The sequence below is a fragment of the Lagenorhynchus albirostris genome, chromosome 11 (genome assembly GCF_949774975.1).
Source record: "Lagenorhynchus albirostris chromosome 11, mLagAlb1.1, whole genome shotgun sequence".
In the NCBI taxonomy this organism is placed as follows: domain Eukaryota; kingdom Metazoa; phylum Chordata; class Mammalia; order Artiodactyla; family Delphinidae; genus Lagenorhynchus; species Lagenorhynchus albirostris.
The window spans coordinates 89,877,972-89,903,123 of record NC_083105.1 but is presented as its reverse complement, the minus strand read 5'-3'; the positions used below and the strand labels follow the sequence as shown (position 1 = coordinate 89,903,123).

Here is a 25,152-nt window from a genome sequence, read left to right as displayed (position 1 = left end):
GACTACATTCTCACTAGATCTTATTGCTTAATGTTCATAGGGAGAAAATTATTGGAAAAGTATTTGCAGGTCAGAAATAAGGGTTTTGGATGACTAACCTTGGAAGTGAAATTCTTGTTGCAATTAAAATGCTCAATTTAAATGAACAAAAAATATGTAAACTGTTTAAGCAGTGCATTTCAAACTGCTATCAAGGACAGTTGGGAGATACTGAGTAATGCCATTTTTTCCTTTACACTGTAGCTGCATAGTATTCATTTCACCCTTCAGTAACCTGACATGTTGAAAAAGACTGGGCCTCGGAGACTTTAAAGTTTTCTGACCTCCACAGTATTGAGAGCCAGTCTTTAGAGCTCTCACCTGACTGGTTGAAAAGCATTTTGTTTGTTCCCATACAAAAGGATTTGGGGACTTTGTTCATTCATGTCTTTGTTTTTAAGTGAATTACTATAAAAAGTTTCCTTCAAGTTTTAAATTATACATACTAATTTTTTAAGACTTGTTTAAAATTAATTGGTCTTATCAATACCCTTGTTATATCTACTAATCTACATACTAAGTATGGTGTCAAAGTTGTATCTAGGCACTTCCCAGGAGCTAGAGATAATTGAATCTACTTCTACTGATGGAGCAAGAGAATGGCAATCAGAGGAGCCCATCGGAGGAGCACAGTCGTCCCTCAGTATCCTCAGGAGATTAGTTCCAGGACCTCTGCAGATACCAAAACGCAGAAGCTTAAGTCCCTTACTTAAAATGGTGTAGTACAGTCAACCCTATGTACCCACAGATGAGCAACCTGCCAATATGAAGAGCGACTACAGGGTTTCAAATGCTAACTAAATTTAATTCAGTAACAAACTTTTATTGTGTCTGATTGGTGCTAAATCTTACAACAGGCATTTGCAGTCCAAAAATGAGTAAGGCATAGTTACCCTCAGGAACTTAACAGTCTAGTAAGATTTAGCTGTATTAAGTTATTTGTGCTTATTTATTGTAAGATACTTTAGATTTCTGGTTTTCATTATCATCTGGCCAAAACTCATTTAAATATACCATATCTCATTTTTAATCATATATGCCATCAGGTCTCCAGCTGGTAATAATTTACTTAAATATATGGCTAAATAATAAGCAAAAATTTTCATATATTTTAGAAAATATCTTTTATATTCTGTAGTCCACATTTTATAGGCAGGAAAGCTGTCAGGGATCTGAAAGTCAAAACAACTTTCTACTGCAGTTCATAGGAGAGTACAGACTATGAAAAAAGAATGATTATTTGGTGCTAATGAACAACTTAATTGATTGTGAGATTATTTATCTAATGCATTGGAGGTGAAATTAATTCTCTGTTTTCTTGATATTTCTCATGCATTATTTTATACTGTTAACAGCTTAATAGATATATTTACTTTGTATTAGTTTTCCAGATCAAGAAATCCGTAAAGTTGCAGTTCAACAGTTAGACAACCTCTTGAATGATGAACTACTGGAATATCTTCCACAGCTAGTTCAGGTAAGAACAGCAAAGTTGCCAAGGGACTCCAGGATTTTAACCAATAATTCTCTAAAACAGTTCCCAGTGAATCAACAATAGACTACATAAAAGTGATAATTGCAATTTGGCCAGCCAGGGGGCTAAAAAATTATAGCTCATATGTCAATATGGGTACTGCAGACATTCTCTAGCCAAAATTGGTTACAGTTACAAAAAAGGCATATAAAAGCCAAAAGGGAAAATTTTTAGAAAATGACTTCACTTATTAATTAGAACAGGAAAAAAATAGAAATGCTTGTGATGAAATACTTGTATCCAACTGTATATATAAAACAATAAAAAATTAACCAAATAAATATTATGTAGAAAATAGTCATTTACTAGGCATCTGCTCATAATATTTTCCTTGCTTTTCCCATATTCTAATATTAATTGTAGATTTTATAAAAGTAGTTTCTAATAACCAAATTCTGCTGCCAGATAGTACACTTTTATGACATCAAATATCACAATATCGGAGTAATTTTGGAAAATAATATAAATTTATCTAGAAATATGATCAAGGATGGATTTAGTCTGAATATGTTGAAATATAAACAATTACACAAATGGTCATGTATTGATATATGATTGAATATCCAAAATATAAGCAATGATTTGTTTTCTAAGTTAACTGTATACTGAATGCTGAATAGGCCTAAAATAGTGGTCTTTATGTTTTTCTTTTGTCTTGCTTTTTAACACAGGTATTTTCTTATCTGAAATGTCAGGTTGTAGTTACAAGCTATTTTAAATGCCAGGTGCCTCAGGTGTTGAATTTAAGACAGGAGACCCTAAGACTGAAGTGGGGAGCTTCTATGAATAGACTTGAATACCATGTTACTTTACAAACAGAATATGCACTTCTCTAAAGGCCTCCTAAAGAGAGAGCTGGTTTAGAAATATATATACCATAGAGTTGCTTCTGCCACTCCTTATAGTTGTGACTTCCCTAGGCTTGCCAGGATAGTGTAGTGAAAATGAAGATTAATGCAACTTGCAGGAACACTATTCATCTCATGCCTCATGAATATGGGCAACCTGCTATATCTAACCCAACTCAAAAAAGTAAGTTTTTACAACAGTTTATATAGATTAAATCCATTTGAAGACCCCAATCTGAATCAATAACACTTGGCACCAGGAATGTCGCTGAGAGCCATATGCCTGTAAATGCAAATTCGTAGACAAGATGCACAAAGGATCCAACATAGCAAATACACAGAGATAAAGATGAGTAGCGTTGCAGCTATTCCCTAATTAAAAATGATGATTATAAACTCATGTGAGATGGAAAGAAATCTAAAATGTGACTGGAAAATAAATGAAAGTTGGAAAGAATTTTCAAAACATTCATTGTGGGGTTTGCCCTTACACTTCAGTGCTCCACCCTGACATTAAAACTTTCCAAGACATGGGAGGCCTTCAAGATGGTGGAAGAGTAAGACGTAGAGATCACCTTCCTCCCCACAAATACATCAGAAATACATCTACATGGGGAACAACTCCTACAGAACACCTAATGAACGCTGGCAGAAGTCATCAGACTTCCCAAAAGGCAAGAAACTGGGTAGGGCCAAAGAAAAAAGAAAAAACAGAGACAAAAGAATATGGATGGGACCTGCACCTATGGAAGGGAGCTGTGAAGGAGGAAAAGATTCCACACACTAGGAAGCCCCTTCACTGGCAGAGACGGGGTGTGGCAGGAGGGAAGCTTCAGAGCCATGGAGGAGAGCGCAGCCACAGGGGTGTGAAAGGCAAAGTGGAGAGATTCCCGCCCAGAGGATCGGTGCTGACCAGCACTCACCAGCCTGAGAGGCTTGTCTGCTCACCTTCTGGGGCAGGCGGGGCTGGGAGCTGAGGCTCAGGCTTCGGAGGTCGGATCCCAGGGAGAGGACTGGGCTGTCTGCGTGAACACAGTGTGAAGGGGGCTAGTGCACCACAGCTAGCCGGGAGGGAGTCCGGGAGAAAGTCCGGAACTGCTGAAGAGGCTAGAGACCACTGTTTCGGCGTGCATGAGGAGAGGGGATTCAGAGCACCGCCTAAACGAGCTCCAGAGACGGTCGCGAGCCGTAGCTATTTGTGCGGACACCAGAGACGGGCATGAAACACTAAGGCTGCTGCTGCAGCCACCAAGAAGCCTGTGTGCAAACACAGGTCACTCTCCACACCTCCCCTCCCAGGAGCCTGTGCAACCTGCCACTGCCAGGGTCCCGTGATCCAGGGACAACTTCCCCTGGAGAACACATGGAGCCTCAGGCTGGTGCAACGTCACACTGGCCTCTGACGTCGCAGGCTCCCCCCGCATTCCATACCCCTCCCTCCCTCCGGCCTGAGTGAGCCAGAGCCCCTGAATCAGCTGCTCCTTTAACCCCGTCCTGTCTGAGCAAAGAACAGATGGCCTCAGGCGACCTACATGCAGAGGCGGGGCTAAATCCAAAGCTGAACCCCAGGAGCTGTGCGAACAAAGAAGAGAAAGGGAAATCTCTCCTGGAAGCCTCAGGAGCAGCAGATTAAATCACCACAATCAACTTGATGTACACTGCATCTCTGGACTGCCTGAAGAGACAACGAATCATCCCAGAATTGTGGTGGTGGACTATGGGAACAGCAATATATATATTTTTTTCCTTATTCTCTTTTTGTGAGTGTTTATGTGTATGCTACTTTGTGTGATTTTGTCTGTATAGCTTTGCTTTTACCATTTGTCCTAGGGTTCTGTCTGTCCTTTATTTTTTTTAATTACTTTACAATTTTTTTATTTTAAAAAATTAATTTTTATTTGGTACTTTAATAAATTTATTTTATTATATTTTTTTTTCTTTCTTTTTTTCTCCCTTTTCTTCTGAGCCGTTTGGCTGACAGGGTCTTGGTGCTCTGGCCAGCTGTCAGCCATGTGCCTCTAAGGTGGGAGAGCAGAGTTCAGTACATTGGTCCACCAGAGACCTCCCGGCTCCACATAATATCAAATCGTGAAAGCTCTCCCAGAGATCTCCATCTCAACGCCAAGACCCAGCTCCACTGAACGACCAGCAAACTACAGTGCTGGAAAACCTATGCCAAAAAACTAGCAAGACAGGAACACAACCCCACCCATTAGCAGAGAGGCTGCCTAAAATCAGAATAAGGTCACAGACACCCCAAAACACACCATCGGATGCAAGCCTGCCCACCAGAAAGACAAGATCCAGCCTCATCCACCAGAACACAGGCACTAGTCCCCTCCACCAGGAAGCCTATATGATCCACTGAACCAACCTTAGCCACTGGGGACAGATATCAAAAACAAGGGGAACTACAGACCTGCAGCCTCTGAAAAGGAGACCCCAAACACAGTAAGTTAAGCACAATGACAAGATAGAGAAACACACAGCAGATGAAGGAGCAAGGTAAAAACCCTCCAGACCAAACAAATGAAGAGCAAATATGCAGTCTATGTGAAAAAGAATTCAGAATAATGATAGTAAAGATGATCCAAAATCTTGGAAATAGAATGGAGAAAATACAAGAAACGTTTAACAAGGACCTATAACAACTAAAGAGAAAACAAACAATGATGAACAACACAATAAATGAAATTAAAAGTTCTCTAGAAGGAATCAATAGAAGAATAACTGAGGCAGAAGAACAGATAAGTGACTGGGAAGATGAAATAGTGGAAATAACTACTGCAGAGCAGAATAAAGAAAAAAGAATGAAAAGAATTGAGGACAGTCTCAGAGACTTCTGGGACAACATTAAACACATGAACATTCCAAGTATAGGGGTCCCAGAAGCAGAAGAGAAAAAGAAAGGGACTGAGAAAATATTTGAAGAGATTACAGTTGAAAAATTCCCTAATATGGAAAGGAAATAATTAATCAAGTCCAGGGAGCACAGAGAGTCCCATACAGGATAAATCCAAGGAGAAACATGCCAAGACACATATTAATTACACTATCAAAAATTAAATGCAGGGGCTCCCCTCTTCCCTGGTGGCGCAGTGGTTGAGAGTCTGCCTGCCGATGCAGAGGACACGGGTTCATGCCCCGGTCTGGGAAGATCCCACATGCCGCGGAGTGGCTGGGCCTGTGAGCCATGGCCACTGCGCCTGTGCGTTCGGAGCCTGTACTCCGCAACGGGAGAGGCCACAACAGTGAGAGTCCCACATACCGCAAAAAAAAAAAAAAAAAAATTAAATGCAAAGAAAAAATATTAAAAGCAAAAGCAGCAAGGGAAAAACAACAAATGACATACAAGGGAATCCACATAAGGTTAACAGTTGGTCTTTCAGGAGAAACTCTGCAAGCCAGAATGTAGTGGCAGGAAATATTTAAAGTGATGAAAGGGAAAAACCTACAACCAAGATTACTCTGCCCAGCAAGGATCTCATTCAGATTTGATAGAGAAATTAAAACCTTTACAGAGAAGCAAAAGCTAAGAGAATTCATACCACCACACCAGCTTTACAACAAATGCTAAAGGAACTTCTCTAGTCAAGAAACACAAGAGAAGGAAAAGATCTACAATAAAAAACCTAAAACAATTATGATAATGGTAATAGGAAAATACATATCGATAATTACCTTAAATGTAAATGGATAAAATGCTCCAACCAAAAGACACCGACTGGCTGAATGGATACAAAAACAAGACCCATATTTATGCTGTCTACAAGAGACACACTGAAGACCTAGGGACACAAGCAGACTGAAAGTGAGGAATGGAAAAAGATATTCCATGCCAATGGAAACCAAAGAAAGCTGGAGTAGCAATTCTCATATCAGACAAAATAGGCTTGAAAATAAAGGCTATTACAAGAGACAAAGAGGGACTCTACATAATGATCAAAGGATCAATCCAAGAAGAAGATATAACAACTGTAAATATTTATGCACCCAACATAGGAGCACCTCAATACCTAAGTCAAATGCTAACAGCCATAAAAGGGGAAATCGACAGTAACACAATACTAGTAGGGGGCTTTAACACCCAACTTTCACCAATGAAGAGATCATCCAAAATGAACATAAAAAAGGAAACACAAGCTTTAAATGATACACTTAACAAGATGAAATTAATTGATATTTATAGGACATTCCATCTCAAAACGACAGAGTACACTTTTTTCTCAAGTGCTCATGGAACAGTCTCCAGGATAGATCATATCTTGGGTCACAAATCAAACCTTGGTAAGTTTAAGAAAATTGAAATCGTATCAAGTATCTTTTCTGACCACAACGCTATGAGACTAGATATCAATTACAGGAAAAAAAATCTATAAAAATTACCAACACATGGAGGCCAAACAATACACTACTTAATAACCAAGAGATCATTGAACAAACCTAAGAGGAAATCATAAAATACCCAGAAACAAATGACAATGAAAACACGATGACACCAAACCTATGGGATGCAGCAAAAGCAGTTCTAAGAGGGAAGTTTATAGCAATACAGTCATACCTCAAGAAACAAGAAACATCTCAAATAAACAAGCTAACCTTACACCTAAAGCAATTAGAGAAAGAAGAAGAAAAAAACGGCAAAGTTAGCAGAAGGAAAGAAATCATAAAGATCAGGTCAGAAAGAAATGATAAAGAAATGAAGGAAACAATAGCAAAGATCAATAAAACTAAAAGCTGGTTCTTTGAGAAGATAATTGAAATTGAAAAACTATTAGCCAGACTCATCAAGAATAAAAAGGAGAAGACTCAAATCAACAGAATTAGAAATGAAAAAGGAGAAGTAACAACTGACACTGCAGAAATACAAAGGATCATGAGAGATTACTATAAGCAACTATATGCCAATAAAATGGACAACCTGGAAATAATGGACAAATTCTTAGAAAAGCACAACCTTCTGAGACTGAACCAGGAAGAAATAGAAAATATAAATAGACCAATCACAAGCACTGAAATTGAGACTGTGATTAAAAATCTTCCAACAAACAAAAGCCCAGGACCATATGGCTTCATAAGCGAATTCTATCAAACATTTAGAGAAGAGCTAACACCTATCCTTCTCAAACTCTTCCAAAGTATAGCAGAGGGAGGAACACTCCCCAACTCATTCTACGAGGCCACCATCACCCTGATACCAAAACCAGACAAGGATGTCACAAAGAAAAAACTACAGGCCAATATCACTGATGAACATAGATGCAAAAATCCTCAACAAACTACTAGCAAACAGAATCCAACAGCACATTAAAAGCATCACACACCATGATCAGGTGGGGTTTATCCCAGAAATGCAAGAATTCTTCAATATATGCAAATCAATAAATGTGATACACCATATTAACAAATTGAAGGAGAAAGATCATATGATCATCTCAATAGATGAAGAAAAAGCTTTTGACAAAATTCAACACCCTTTATGACAAAAACCCTCCAGAGTGTAGATATAGAGGGAATTTACCTCAACACAATAAAGGCCATATATTACAAACTGATAGCCAACATCATTCTCAATGGTGAAAAACTGAAACCATTTTCACAAAGATCAGGAACAAGACAAGGTTGCCCACTCTCACCACTCTTATTCAACATAGTTTTGGAAGTTTTAGCCACAGCCATCAGAGAAGAAAAAGAAATAAAGGAATCCAAATCGGAAAAGAAGTAAAACTCTCACTGTTTGCAGATGACTTGATACTATACATAGAGAGTCCTAAACACTCTACCAGAAACCTACTAGAGCTAATCAATGAATTTTGTAAAGTAGCAGGAAACAAAAGGCACAGAAATCTCTTGCATTCCTGTACCCTAATGATGAAAACTCTGAAAGAGAAATTAAGGAATCACTCCCATTTACCATTGCAACAAAAATAATAAAATACCTAGGAATAAACCTACCTAAGGAGACAAAAGACCTGTATGCAGAAAACTATAAGACACTGATGACAGATATTAAAGGTGATACAAAGAGATGGAGAGACATACCATGTTTTTGGATTGGAAGAATCAACATTGTGAAAATTACTCCACTACCCAAGTAATCTACAGATTCAATGCAATTCCTATCAAACTACCAATGGAATTTTTCACATAACTAGAACAAAGAATTTCACAATTTGCGTGGAAACACCAAAAACCCCACATAGCCAAAGCAATCTTGTGAAAGAAAAACGGAGGTGGAGGAATCAGGCTTCTGGACTTCAGACTATACTACAAAGCTACAGTAATCAAGACAGTATGGTACTGGCACAAAAACAGAAATATAGGTCAATGGAACAGGATTGAAAGCCCAGAGATATACCCACACACATGTGGTCAGCTTACCTTTGATAAAGGAGGCAAGAATATACAATGGAGAAAAGATTGCCTCTTCAATAAGTGGTGCTGGGAAAACTGGACAGCTACATGTAAAAGAATGAAATTAGAATACTCCCTAACACCATACACAAAAATAAACTCAAAATGGATTAAAGACCTAAATGTAAGTCCAGACACAGTAAAACTCTTAGAGGAAAACAGAGGCAGAACACTCTATGACATAAATCACAGCAAGATCCTTTTTGACCCATCTCCCAGAGAAATGGAAATAAAAACAAAAATAAATAAATGGGACCTAATGAAACTTAAAATCTTTTGCACAGGAAAGGAAACCGTAAACGAAACGAAAAGACAGTCCTCAGCATGGGAAAAAATATTTGCGTTGAAGCAACTGACAAAGGATTAATCTCCAAAATTTACAAGCAGCTCATGCAGCTCAATATCAAAAAAACAAACAACCTAATCCAAACATGGGCAGAAGACCCAAACAGACATTTCTCCAAAGAAGACGTACAGATTGCCAACAAACACATGAAAGAATGCTCAGCATCACTAATCATTAGAGAAATGCAAATCAAAACTACAATGAGGTATCATCTCACACCAATCAGAATGGCCATCATCAAAAAATCTACAAACGATAAATGCCTGGGAGCGTGTGGAGAAAAGAGAACCCTATTCACTGTTGGTGGGAATGTAAGTTGATACAGCCACTATGGAGGACAGTATGGAGGTTCCTTAAAAAACTAAAAATAGAACTACCATACGACTCAGCAATCCCACTACTGGGCATATACCCTGAGAAAACCAGAATTCTAAAAGAGTTATGTACCACAATGTTCACTGCAGCTCTGTTTACAGTAGCCACGACATGGAAGCAACCTAGTGTCAATCGACAGATGAATGGATAAAGAAGGTGTGGCACATATATACAATGGAATGTTTCTCAGCCATAAAAAGAAACAAAATTGAGTTGTTTGTAGTGAGGATGGACCTAGAGTCTGTTGTACAGAGTGAAGTAAGACAGAAAGAGAAAAACAAATACCATATGCTAACACATATATATGGAATCTAAAAAAAAAAAAAAAGGTCTGATGAACCTAGTGACAGGACAGCAGTAAAGACGTAGAGAATGGACTTGAGGACAGGGGAAGGGGAAGGGGAAGCTGGGACGAAGTGAGAGGGTGACATGGACTTATACATACTACCAAATATAAAATAGATAGCTAGTGGGAATCAGCCGCATAGCACAGGGAGATCAGCTCAGTGCTTTGTGATCACCTAGAGGGGTGGGATAAGGAGGGTGGGAGGGAGACGCATGAGGGAGGAGATATGGGTATATATGTATATGTATAGTTGATTCACTTTGTTATAAAGCAAAAACTAATACACCATTGTAAAGCAATTATACTCCAATAAAGATGTTAAAAAAAATACTTTCCAAGACATAATCAAATCCTACCCTGCTGATTATTTTCTGGAATCATGTTATTTTTGTTATGCATTCTTTTATTAGAATTAAACAGGCTATATTAAAGAGCAATAAGAATGGACTTTAAGACCATAATGAAAACAGAATGTATGGCTTATAGCTAGAAATCAAATAAGATACAGACCCAGAGGTACTGCAAACCACAAGCTGTAACAATGCAGGTAGGTTTCAAGAAGAGAGTTCAAAATAATGCAGTATGCACCAAAAATATTGCCTACCTCCTAGATGATGAGGCAGGATGCAGGTGGAAATTGTAGCAGTAGACAGGGTGAGCAGGGAGTTTGGAAGCAAGGATGGCAATTCAAGATCAATAAGTAGTTACTGGGTTCAGAAAGAAATCACAGGGAAATCTGAAAAGAAAGCTAAAAGACAAGCACGGAAGTAAATTCTGAGACATCTCTCCTGGTCATATGCTCATAGGATATGTTCACTATAAGGGCATGAACACAACCCATGGTCTAGTCAGTCCAGTATCAGCATGTAAATTAAAGAAGCCCACAACTGCAGTTTAAGACAACACACATTATGGTCTTTATATATTCAGACAACATTCAGAGATTATGCAAATTTTCTGAAATCATCTTTGACATTCTCATTTGGGAATTCATAAATGTTCCCATCCTTGAGGATGGTTAGCATACTGAGGTGTTTCTTCAGGTGTGCGTTAAATGAATGTTGTACCCATTTTTTTCTGCTGTCTATACTGTGATATAAAACCTGGCTTAAACTCTGTGTGTGTGTGTGTGTGTGTGTGTGTGTGTGTGTGTGTGTGTGTGTGTGTGTGAGAGAGAGAGAGAGAGAGAGAGAGAGAGAGAGAGAGAGAGAGAGAGAGACTTAAATGGCTTACTGGGCAACAAACCATAGAAGCTTTGCTTCTCAAGCAGGAATAAGCATTTTTAGGAAGATAGGAAGAAAACCTGACTTTCATTTTCACAACTTATTCAGATTCCTGAGATGATGGGGGCCCAGATACTTACTGACTACCGATGGTGAAGTCCCTATAGAGTGTGGGTGGAGGTCTGAATTAGGTCCCAAAGGAGATCAAAGGTTGCTTTTGATGATTGTGTTTCCCACCAGGTTGGGTATACTAGAAAACATTAGAAAGTTGTTCCCAGTGCAGATGAAGGCATGGGAGATTTGGGGATGGGTGAATTATGGTGGGAACAGTCAGCTTTGAAACCTATAAGGAAAGCTTCAGAGCCTTCAGATTAATACTCAGTTGGTGATTTCAGTTAAGGCTTTGAGTGTGTATTAATTTCATCTCCAAAAGAAGGGAAACATCTACTGCTTAATAATGCCATTTTTATATCCAAGACACTGTTCATGATATTATTTTTTGTGCCAAGATTCTCTTCCTAGGCATGGTTGAACTCCACCAACAACCTGCTCCTATTTATTATCCTGTGATACTAAAGCAAAAATAAGGAAAGGAAGCAGACTACACACCCCCAATTGTGTGTTGTGTGTATGCTCTGTTATTAGTTATACACCAGCTAATAAAGCTATCAAATATAAACATTTTGTTAAAACATTGATGCTGTTTTCCCTGTCTTTCTCAAGACTCTTAGATCCCTTTGTATTTGCTATAATTTTGTTACTGAGGAAAATAAAAAAGGAAACTAATTGTATCTCTTATTTCAGGCTGTCAAGTTTGAATGGAACCTTGAAAGTCCTCTAGTGCAACTTCTGTTACACCGCTCACTGCAAAGCATCCAGATTGCCCATCGTCTTCACTGGTAAGATTAACCAAAATAGGTTAGAATACCTTTTTTTATTGTCAACTTTTCTCTGTGGGGCAGCTTTCCCTTGTAATTGATACAAACTTCCACTTAAAATTCAGCCAAATTTGAGTCTTTGTCAAGGTTATTTTTATTTATGAGTATAATTTAACTGTCATCATCTTCAAAATCTTTCTTTCGTACCATTGCTGCTCTTTAAACCAACCAGAATTTTAAATCTGGATGATACCTTTCCTATAGCTTTAAATCACAAGGTCTACGTGTGATCACGTCTACTTGCTTAATATTTCAATATAAAATCTAGTTATAAGACTGTGTATGTTTTGGAAGAATGTATGCTTTAAAAGAAATTTCTGTACAATATTAGTTATAAACAGTGGGGTCTAAAGACCAATATGTGCTCTTTAAGTTAAAAATTCCTCCAGCACTAAACTTTTCCCAAAGCATAAATTTTGAATATTATTAGTGGAGAAGTCAGACTTATTTAAGAGATACCAGAATTCCTCATCATAACCTGCTCCTGATCCTACTGAACAAGCTATTCTTTGGATGCTGTTCTCCCTACTTTTATTATAACATTGTAAATTCACACAAAAATTTTAGCAATTACAGATGTCAGTGACCTAAGGATGAAATTGAATCTATCCTTTGCCCTCACATATATATAACAAGCATCATTTATTGGCTTCAATTGCTAGTGGAGAACTTTAATAAGAAAAAAAGGAAGTCAATATCATTTTTGAATATCATGTTTTTCTGCTTCAAAAAACATTACTCGTGTTGACATCACTCTTCCCATGAAAATGACTCAAGGATTTCATAGCAAAATAGAAATACAAGGAATTGTCAAGCACTAATATTTGACTTGCTGCTGAATTTCATTTCAAATTCCTAATAGAAATGCTAGGGCATTTTCCTCTAGTATGTCAGTATAATTAGGCATCAGATATATTGGCAAACAGTGGGCCTTTCACTAAATAGACTCTTATCCAGCTCTGAATTGAGTCTTATTTCCTACCATTTTTCGATCAGCTACTTTGGTGGGAAGTTAAGTGGATACACTTGTTGGTGTTTCACTGTCATAATAAAGCTAGAACTCCATTAACCCCAATGTTTATTTCCCTTAAAACTTCACTTTTTTTCACTTTTCACTTTTTTAACATATGTTTATTCAAATGAAGGCATATTAAAAAATAACATGACCACCTAACAATCTTGATATAAAATATTTGAACCAAAACATAATATAAAATATATAAAGTAAAAAAGCATATAGAAAGATAATTTTAAAAAAATAGAATAAAATATTAAGGACTTATCCTAACACATTGATTGTTATAATACTAATTCTAGAGCCACCTTAGTAAGTTCTTCATCTGCTAAAAGGGTGTGAAAAGTGGAGTCATTTGAAAGACAGCAATAAGTGCAAAGTTGTCAATCAATGTCATATTTGCAGATTCACAATAAATACAATAATGTCACTGTTTCCAAAGAAGTTAGGAGGAAAGACTTTCTAAGTATGGTTCTCACCCTTATAAAAAAGAGAAAAACCAATAACAAAGCCCATTTCTCTTCTCACTGATTTAAGAGAGTAAGTTAGAAGGGCTAGAAAAGAATATAAGGTATAAATGGACTGCTTGTTTCTGAATGCTTAATTTGTGAAAATATGGAAAAGGAAAAGGAAAACGTGGAGGGAAGTATTTAATTACCCACATTCTTTTAAAACTTAAATAAAAATTAAGAATCAGGCAAAATATCCTAAGCATCAAAGAGCATTACATATATTTAGAATATATCTTGGAGTTAAAAAATAATAGCTGCTGGTGCATAGCATCATATTTAGGGGACATTTGTTTGTAGAATATTGATTTTTTGTGTGTAGAATATTGAGTTAAAACTTTAGAGATGCAGCTCAGACCCTGCATGATACACTTAAAAATATTCTCAATATATCTTTCCTTAAAAAACAAAACAACAACAACAAAAGCCAATACCCTGTAATTTTAAAAAAAGATAGAGATCCATCAGACATCAGTTTAATGATTTTTCTCCACTCGGGTGAGCTCCTGCTTCCTCATATTCAGCATGTTCAACACTGAACGCAGCAACTTACCCTGCTCACTCAGGTCTTGGAGGCTTTTCTGGATCTTCCCCATTTCTCACGAATATGCCCAGTTGTTTGTCAAGCCCTATAATCCTATACCTCCTAAATAGCTCTCCCTGCATCCACTGCTTCCACCTGTCACTGCCACTGATCAGAATGTTGCCTCATCAGATACTGAGTTATGAATAAACAGGCTTGCACAGAAACCATCTTGACTACTTGCCATCACTGTGGGTAGCCTTCCTGAAAAGGGAAATTGACTTGGAGTTACTGTTGGAAGGGTGATGTAGGATGAGTATCCCCTATTTTTCATGAAAAGGGAGTTAACAATAAGCTTTGGATTGGGAAGGTTTAAAAGCTTTCAATCACAATTTGCACCCTAAAAGGTGACTGTAAATGAGTACAGTAGCATTTGGAGTTCACAACTAGGAGGCCCCTCCCCCATCATATAACAATTTTAGAAACTTAAACTCAGTGCCCCTTTCCGTTTTGAATAAGAAACAAACAGCTGTCACTAGCTGGTAGTGAGATATTGGGTTGAATGGGGCTCCCCAAAAGATATACCTGCATCTTAACTCCAGGAACCTGTAACTAAGACCTTATTCGGAAAAAGGGTATTTGAAGATGTAATTAAATTTAAAATCTTGAGATTAAATCATCCTTTATTATCAGGGTGGGTCCTAAATCCAATGACAAGTGTCCTTATAAGAGACAGAGGAGAAGATGCACACAAACAGAAAAGGCCATGTGGAGATGGAGTCAATACAGCCCAGAGCCAAGGATTGTCCAGGGTCACCAGAAGCTGGAAGAGGCAAGGAAGGATTTTCCCCTAGAGCCTTGAAAGGGAGTACAACCTATCTTGATTTCAAACTTCTGGTGTCCCGAACTGTGAGATTAATTTCTATTGTTTAAGCCATCAGTTAGTATTAATTTGTTATGGCAGCCACAGGAAATATACAGCAAGGAAAGGACTTTATGAAGGTCTCTGACTAGATTGGCTCTGATGTCACATCATGCAGGAAGCTTTCCTTGACCCTCTCCCCAGCCGCTCTCCAGGGCTGATTGAGTATTGCTCCCATGTTGTATCCCAGAGTATACTCTACATGACTCAGCAGATGTCGTGTCACACAACCTTAACACTTCTATTCCCTGTCTGTGTCCACTCCTGGTCCATATAGTGGCTAATGAGAGCAATCATGTCATACTTATCAGCATACTAATCACACCAATGTCTGGAACTCAAGAGGTGCTGAAAAAAATGTTTTTAAAATCACGAAACCATAGAAATTTCTCTAAGGCTGTCAATATTTTCACATGCTTGGAATTCAGTGCATTCTCAAAGGCACTGTTAGTGCTCTAGCCAAATCCCCTTTACCTGGCTGGTGGACCCATCTTGCAGTTTCAGTGAATATTGACTGCCAACTGACAACTGCCTCTTCTCTGGAGAGTTGTTCTCTGCTAACATAGCTACCTGGTCTGGGAAGTGGGAAATCTTTAAGGTACAATTTACATTCCAGAACCTCCCCAGGGATGAATCAAAGCTAGATGACCTCTTGGTTAACTCCTTCCCCTCCCCTACAATGCTTCTCTTACTTCCTTAAAGGTTTCTTTCCTAAAGAGCACTCCTTCAGTAAATCACATACACCTTAATTCCTGTCTCATAGTGTGTTCTAGGGAAGCTTACCTAAGATAAGCATTTCTTTATTGAAGAAAAAGAATTGAAATATGTGTTTTTTAAAAATCGGAGCATCAGTATGCTAGGGATGTGTCACAAATGGAACAGCAGTATTGCAGTCTTTCATACTCCTAATACTAGTTTGATTGAATGAGCTCCAAGAGAACCATTTTGAATCGAAATCTGTATAAATTGTTTTTTAAGGCCTATCCTACAAAACTCTGAAAGCATTCCCTTCAAAGTGTGGGGTTAACCTGAGATGAAACACACACTTGCAAACTCTCTAAGTGCAGCAATTTTTTTCTGTTTTATTCACTGATATAGCACAAAGACCTAGGGCAGTACTTGGCACTTGATAAATATTAAATAAATTTTTACTGAATGAATGAATAGGACAAAGTTGCCCAACTGGGTACATGCAGACTTGTGACATAAGAGGGCTGTTTGAGCAGTCAGTGTGTCTTGATGCCAAACAGATTTGGCACGACTAGAACGATGTCAGGACATTGGCCCAGTCAGGTACAAGGCAATGCATATCACTAGTGAAGTCAAAACTGGATTGGAGGGGGCTTCCCTGGTAGCGCAGTGGTTGAGAGTCCGCCTGCCGATGCAGGGGACACAGGTTCGTGCCCCAGTCTGGGAAGATCCCACATGCCGTGGAGCAGCTGGGCCCATGAGCCATGGCCGCTGAGCCTGTGCGTCCGGAGCCCGTGCTCCGCAACGGGAGAGGCCACAACAGTGAGAGGCCCCGCGTACCGCAAAAAAAAAAAAAAAAAAAAAAAAAAAAAAAAACTGATTGGAGGGAGAATGTGAGCAGAAGTCAGGGACTAACCTGAGTCAGGAATTAAGGCATGAAAAACAAGCTGGTGCAATGTCTGCTGGACCAGTTGGGAGAACCATGGAGTGAATTAAGGCCATGGTGTCTCTGGGATCACGAGGACTTTCCAAGGTGGCTCATGGTATTAAAGGACTACATGAGCTTTAATATACTATGCATAAAATTGAGATGTTGCAAAATCTGCCCATTCATTTTCTCAACAATCTAAACTTATCTTGAATTTTGGGGCAATTTCTCAAATCAGGGACTACTCTAAATAAAGCAAAATAATGTGGAAATTTTGCATCATATGATTTGAAGTCCTATGTTCCCCTCACCCCCTCTCCTAAATATGTCTCCCCAGTGTCTGAAATTCTCTCATTAGCAAGTCACTCCTTTAGGTTAACATTGTTCCCTCCCAGAATTTCTCTTCTCATGTAAAAAGTATATATATTCAGAACATAATGCTTATGATGAATTAGTTTATCATTTGTTCATTTATGTGACAAATGTTGAGATGTTAGACATTGTTGAACTATTAAGGATATGGGAATAGAATCTAAAAAAGAGTGGATATATGTATATGTATAACTGATTCACTTTGCTGTACAGCAGAAACTAGCACAACAGTTTAAAGCAATTATACTCCAATAAAAATTAATTTTAAACAAAAGGATAGACTAGAATGGTCCTCGTCTAAAGAAGCTCACAAGCTAACAACACATTAGCATCTAGGCAGCAGGAAAAAGCCCACAGGCTGTGTGGCAGGGACAGAGTAGAAGGAGTAAGCTGACAACAGATTCTGTCCATTTTACAGTTTTGCCCATGACCTGTTCCAAATATAAGCACAAGGCAGAGAGGCAAGTCTGGCCATCAAGTAAATAAAAAAGCCTCAACTGCGCTCCCATTCTGTCAGAGTTAAATACTGATAAAGGCATACAAATGAATATATAAAGGAGGTAAATGCTGTCTCTGCTTTGATGTCTGGAACACTCCCTGAAGTGAGAGTAAAGAGCTGTACTTCAGGGAGTTACTGCGGTATAATAGGGCACGCATGATACAAAATCAGGAGGTTTTAAAGCCTCCATCCTTTACCTTCTAGAATCATTATATTGCTACTAATTCACCTTTTTACCTTTACAGTTTAATAAATAATAAATTATTGCTTCACTTTTTTGTAAGGGGAAGATATGTCTTGTCATTTAATATTGATCTGTTATAATCATCTTTCACCCTGTCATTCTCAGAAAAGTATACACCAGATAAAATCCCTACAATGAGCAACTCACTAAACTAATGAGAGCTTTTCTCTACTCCAACCAACCTGAAAAAAAAAGTGATGGCTATTTGTAAGAAAGTTTACATTTTACATAATAATCTGTAAAATTCATTAGCACAGTTTTCTAGTTAAGGTGTGATATAAGAACAATTGTTTTTGTCTGTTTTATTTTTATTTTACATAATAGAGGTTATATGTAGTTCCTTTAGTAAAAAAGATTTATTAAAAAACAGAATACAATTTTTAAGTTATTTTCTAATATCATTTAAGTCTTATTACTCCTATTAAATGTATATGAAAATAGAATCTGATACAAAGCTCTTCCATAGATCCTTGCAAAAGCCAGGAACAGAGCTCCACCTTAAATGTATCCCTAGTTTAAATTATTTTCCCTTTAAATTCTTCTATTCTGTTAAATAAGTGAAGAGTTGTAAAAATGCACATTTTGTATATACGTACTGACCTCAAATGTTGGAACTCAGACATCTGGCCTTTGGGAACTAAACTTTCTAATCCAGTCTCTCGCAATTTTTCGTTATAATAGCCGCATGCAATTACATCATTGCTTCCTTAGGTAGTAATCTGGTTTCCTTATAATAATATCAGCTCCTCATAGTTTATGTTACAGATTTGGGTTAAGACCTTGAAAAACATCATTATACTGCTTAAGTTTTGTTGTTTCTCAATGAAGAAGAGCAGGAAAAAGATTTGGATTGGTGATAAGGAATAGGAACGTATCAGCACGTTGATGGTACTGGACCCAGATAAAGAAAGGGAGAGAAGCAGAGCGTCACGTCGAAGATGTTTTTAGGTACCAGGTCTAGAAGTAGCACACACCACTTCGGCCTATATTCCATAGGTGGGAAGTCAGTAAGAAGGCCCCACCCACTGCAAGGGAGTATAGGAAAGCAGACCAGGTGTACATCTATATACAGAAGCAAAATGCTGTTGGATCTGGTAAACCCAGAGCAGGGTCTGCCACAGAGGTAAAAGCCATATAGATGACTCAAGAAATTTGGCCATTAAGTGATAAAGAGGACTTGAAAAGAAAACCAGTACTTACCTTTACATGTATCAATTGGCTTTCTTTTCAAAAACTGAAATTGTCTCAACAGATAAAAAATACTACTACCTAACTACCTGATTAAGAATCATCATTTTGACAGACATCCTCTAAAAGTGGCTTTTCTCTAACAATTCTATAAATATTTCCAAGAGATTTAACCTATAGGTACATTTTGTAACCATTTTACCTGGAGGGCTCATTATTAAGATATTTATGTAGCTTGGTGGGTACTGGTAGCTTAGCTCAAGAGGTCCAAAATTGAATCAAACATTTTTACTCTCTACTCTTTCAATCCTTGCCCCTACCATTCCCAAACTGTCTTTTTTATATGCAGTGTCCTGGTTTATGCTCACCAGCAAATCATCCAACATAGAAAATCTGGGAGGCATTTTTCTTACCCAGCAATCTTCCTCATTCAGCAGTCCTTAAGTCCTAACTGTTGTTTCTCAAAAATATATTTTGATTTGTCCTTTTTCTATCTCCATGGCCAGCACCTTATCTCAAGCCTTTAGTGTTACCTACTTGGACTACAGCCTCCTAATTGTTTTTCTTCCCTTCCATTCTTTCCTGTTTTCAGCCCATCCATCCTTCACACTGCTCTGAGAAAAATCTTTGTGTAATACCACTTGATCCCTACTCATAAAGTAGGCTCTAGTTCCTAGGGAACCCCCAGCTGGCTAGCATAATTCCAGTCACCTTTTTCTGCTTACAGGGTTTAGAATTATTAGACTATGATATTAATCTCTTCCTTAATATGACCTTGCAGTAGATTTTCATGATCTCAACTCCATCTACCTCCCATCCCATCTTATATTGTTTTCTACAACCAAACATAGTCTTTTCTATTCTCAAGTAGTTACTCAAATTTTCAGAGGTCTTTCATGCCTTGATGACTAGGCGTATTGCATTTCCCTCTGCTTGAAATGCAACTGTCCTGTTGTTTACCCAGAGTCTTTTAGGACTCAACTCAAATTTTTGTTCTCTTTGAAAATGTCTCTAACCTCAGCTCTTATACACACTGCCAATGCGCTTATTAACATTTTGCATACTTTCATTTACTTCACCGTTTCCCTTTTCTTTAAGACACTTTGGGCTGCAAGAAACAGAAAATCCTGATTCAACTTGTTTAAAAGATATGAAAAATTAATTATCTCACATAACAAGAAGTTTGCTAGTAGGGTGGTTCAGGAGTTTATTATTGGGGCAGCTGCCTGATTTTGTGATAAACTCAGTTTCTTTGATCTTTCTGCTCTGTCATCCTTAGTGTGTTGACTTGTCTTTAGTTAGTTCATTTCACATGGTTACAAGAAGACTGCCATAGTTGGTATCATATGCATACATGACACCATACAGCAAAAGAAAAGGCACTGATCCCTCTCCAACAAGAAAAGTTTTCTATAATCCCATAGTAGAGTTAACTTCCTATATGATTTGCCAGAATTGGGCTGCATGTCATCCTGAACCAGTAACCTAATTAGATGGCAAATGAGTGAGTTGGCTTACCCAGTTGATTTAGAATATTGAGAATCTATCTGTAAACTGGTCATCTTCTCTGAAGGTTATGATACCTGAACAAAATCAGATTCTTTATTCAGGTGTGAAGGGGAGAATAGATTTGGTATAAATAAAACCCTATGTTTCCTTTCTGGACTGTGAGGCTCTATCCTGACCATCCATCCTTAACACAGAACATTGCACTAGTACATATTATTGGCACTCAGTAAGTACTTGAATGAAGTTTAAAAAATAATCATGCCACATACATTTGTACTGCCTACAGGTTAACTTACCTGGACCACTGCATTTTAAAACAGCAAGCAATCAGCACAAGTCATACTATACTAAACGTATAGAGTTGGCCATTGGTATTCTGATAATCACTTTTGCTCCCTTTAAATAATAGACTCCCCTATTGCTCTGGAATTGGGGGAAGTTGATCTAAATGACTTATGGAAAAATATGAGAGTATGGAATAAATTTTTTGAAGGGGTATCAGGTGTTACTGATTGGGTCCATAGTGTGAGGTGCTTTTACTGACTTAACTATGCTGTTTCTTAAAACCCTGATTGAAAATGAAAGGCTGTATCTAGTGATTTGGCAAGAAGTGTTTTTTGGGGAGACCCTGCCAAGCAGTCAATTACGAACTTTTAAAATATAATTTTCTGTATTGAGACTTTCTGTGAGGTTTGGGGAATTACTGAACAGTTTCTGATTTTTTCTGGCTCCTATATTCTCAAGGGTTTTTTTGTTTGATTGTTTGTTTATTTGTTTTTCTGGACTGTGAATATTCTTAGTTCTTTTTGTTTTGGGTCAGTTACTGAGTAAGTCCTTTCTTACCAGACCCTATTTTACTTCCTATCTTTGCTCATCAAAAATCACTCTTTGAAAAGGTTGAATGGAGATTTTTCTTGCTTTTCTTCTAACTCAATTTTCTACTTCATTTGTGTACAGTTATTGTAGTTACAACAGAAAGACAATTACTTTATTTTCCTTGTCTAAAGAGCTTCACGTGTGTTGCTTTTATCTGTAAGAACATCTAGACTTGGATACTTCAATTAAATATTTGTCATGTTTAATAACTTAGAATTCTTGTTCTTGTTTTGGCATGTATGATTCATTTTTGACCAAAGATGAGTGAACAGCTTGCACAAATAGTGTTTGTCTTCAGACTTGACAGTCTGCCTGGTACACTAACCACTCTTGACAGAATGTCAAATAATTGGTGTATCTTGCTTGAGTTTAGTCATCTGAAGTTGTTAAAGGAAGGAATCCTAAGTATGCATCACTTTCCTTTTTAAATTGGGCACTGTGTATATATGTTTCCTAAGGTACTGTAAATGTCATTAATTTACCAAAATGATGGAACTTTTATTATTTTCTTCTAAGTAAAATTTAACATCACTTTTAGAGAGGCTGCTGCTCAGTAAACTGTTGACATAAATTGATTGATGACTGAAAATATCACAAGACTCAATCTAGAGCTTCAGTTACTAGATGTAGCAGCAGCTGAACAAGTAGACCAGGGAACTTCAGGAAACAGAGACAGGAAATTGCATAAGAAGTATACTGAGGAAAGAGAGTATTATGTTAGTCGTCCGTTCTTTCATTCATCTATTCTCCGAGGTTTTTTCTGAGTGTCTATTATATACATAATTTATAGTTATTTTGTGAAAGGAATGGAAAATATAAACAAATTATAATACACATTGTTTAAGTAATGTGGTTTCTTAAACCCTCCTAGCTATTTCAGGCAGTTACTAGAGATGCTGGAGTTTATTTTTCAACTCTGTTGTCTCGACAAATTAATTATAAACATTTCACTCAATGATTTTTAAGTCCTCTTTGGATTATGAAACCAAATTCAGTGTGTTCATTCACACTTATTCATTCTTGGGAAGAGTTGTGCTAAGTGTCCAGAGAACCCCATCCCAGGATCAAGGAGCTTCATGAACTGAATTGGTGACCAGATGGTGACTTGGATAATCCTTCGGAATATTTTACTGTCATTTCTCTGCTATGGAGACTAGAATGCTAAGGTTTATCAGCTCTAGTATGGCTCTGACTTGGAGAGTATTACTAAAAATTCTCATCATTCAACTCTCTGTTTTCAATACTTGTTCTTGTCATGAACATTGTCATGTCATGACAATGCTTCATGTCATGAAGCATTGCCTGATGGTAGACATGTTATAATATGATTAATGCTGAATAATATGCTAGTCGTTTCAAATACTCTTTCATTAATTCAAACAACTCTGTTATCTCCACTTTTCAGATGAAAAAAATACCACTCAAAAGGCTAAATATGCAAAGCTACTAAGTAGAAGAGCCAAAATTTGACCCTGCACCTCATCCATTATGATTTGCCAAGCCACTTAAATATTATAAAAGATATAACAATAACAATAAAAGGCAGAATAATGTCATAGGAAGAGAACAAGATTTGGAGGAAAATGTACTTGAATAGAAATTCCAACTCAAGTGTCTACTAGCTGAATGGTCTCGGAAAAATTACTTAACCTGCCTGATCTTTTTCATAATCTGTAAAAGAAATATAATTGTGCCTAATATTTGTTAAAATTAATTGAGATCATATATATCAAGATCCTTGATATATATTTAGTACATTTAAAGGGTGTATTTTTTGAGTCATTTAGAAAACATAAGAATTCATTAGAAACATAAAATTACAGTTCCCAAGGCTATATCACTAATTAATAATTGCATTGAATTTAGATCTTGGATTGTTGTCATTTGACTCCTCACTCCTACCATTGTTTTTCTTCCTTTTTTTCCAATTCAAATTTATAATTGAAATTTAATAATAGAATTTGAAATGCATGGAAGTGGGATGAGAAAAATCAGTGTGTAGACAAATTAGTTTAGAGACCTGTTGAGAAAAGTATCTTGAAACATTTTAAGTGTCAGAAAAAGTTGGGAGTATGTGCATCATTTATTTTCAGAGAAATTTAACAGACAAAGGAATCTAACAACATTCACAGATTGCCTGTTGATACATGCTTTTACGTTTCAACAGCCAACATCTACATCACTCATATCACTTAACTGTCTGCTAGCACAATTCAGAAGAAGAAGATATGAGTAAAAATTTTCATCAATCCTTTGGTTATTTTAAAGGGTTATGACTGTGAACTGCAAATGCAAAATCGTACCACTTAAGAAGTTGGGAATTTCAAAGGCAATGAACTAAAGAACCCCTTACAACAGCAGGAGAATGGATCACTAAAATGTTGCTAAACCTTCCACACTAAGAAAACATTGTAGACTATCCAAGAAAATATAGGAAATCACTGAAACATCTCATGAAAAGGGGAAGAAAATGTGATTGGCAGTTGTCATGGACTTTTTCATAATTTAGTCAGATTTTTAAATCTTGAATGACATTCATTTGGTATAAAATGTCCATAATAAACATTATTACTGAACATGTGACAAAAATGAGATCGTTTGTTCTAGAGGTAAAAAAACACCATTTATGCAGGTTTCACTTTCAGGGTTATAGCTGGCAATTCCTTCCAATTGGTTAATGACAAGTGAAGATTGGATACTTCCCTTTTCTCTTTCCTGTAACCAGGAGCCTTAGCAATGACTATCCTGAAGAAATTATTGTTATTCCTATACATAGATTAAAGTTAGGTCCAACAGGTGCTCCAAATTCTGCATGACACTCTACCTATCATTTCTGGTGTTTTATACTGAAGCACCTGGGGATCTCTGATATGACATATGAAGCATTTTTGGTCCTGGGCAATTGACTTAAAATTTCTGAGCTTCCATTTCCTCATCTGCAAAATAAGAATAAAATACTTACCATAAGTAAGTAAATAAAATACTTACCACAGTACAGGACCTGTCATTATAGCTACTTAATAAATATATGTTGAATAAGTCAATAATTGAAAGAATTGAGATTTTTGAGGGTGAAATGACATAAAATTATGCAATATTCCTTCTACACCTCCTAGCCTTAACAAATATTTCTTCTTCTGGCTTCCCTTCTTTCCCTTTTTTTTTTTAATCAAATGATGATATTTTATTTGTTGGAATATAACACTCCCCAACTGAAGTATTTTATCAGATAAGTGGACATATATCTGTAACTCTGTGATCTAGTTCACACACATTTCACCTAAGTGTAAATGGGAAAACTATGTATATGGGGAAACTTCTGGGGTACCATTCCTCGTGTTTCTCACTATCCCACATCTTACCACCATTCTGGATGGTTTCGTTTCTAAATGGATGATTCAGCTAAAAACCCCGAGCCTCAAGAACCCTTGACATCCTTTTTCACCAATAAAATTTAGAACCTTCACACTTCAGTAACTCCTTTCCGTGGCTACATATTAAATCTTGTCATCACTAGGAATGGCACCTCATCTAAGTTTTAAACTTAGAAATCTAGTATATTAACCTTTTCACATTTTGACTTTACTGCACATACTAAACCTGGTGTTCAGTGTCAATAGAAACTCTACTCCCTTCTTCAGGCGCATCCAACCACTCATAGTTTGACTTACCTATCAATTTTCCTATCCACTCATTTCTGTATCTGGGTTAATTTCCTCCATCACCCTCTATATCTACCAAGGCACTTGAAAAATGTCTCATGAATTAGTACCCTACTCTCCATCTCCATCTGTAAGGACATCATCATTTCCTT

The 25,152-nt window shown here is 37.2% G+C and overlaps 1 protein-coding gene across 7 annotated transcripts in view; it reads left to right on the top strand.

The window, feature by feature from the left end:
• Nucleotides 1–25,152, top strand: part of PIK3C2G (phosphatidylinositol-4-phosphate 3-kinase catalytic subunit type 2 gamma) — a 360,629-nt gene that overhangs the window by 141,074 nt on the left and 194,403 nt on the right. For all 7 annotated transcript variants that reach the window (XM_060166784.1, XM_060166785.1, XM_060166781.1 and 4 more), the window contains 2 exons: nucleotides 1,423–1,516; nucleotides 11,930–12,024. In XM_060166784.1, the coding sequence (XP_060022767.1) occupies nucleotides 1,423–1,516; nucleotides 11,930–12,024 (189 nt within the window). The remainder of the gene's footprint in view (nucleotides 1–1,422; nucleotides 1,517–11,929; nucleotides 12,025–25,152) is intronic.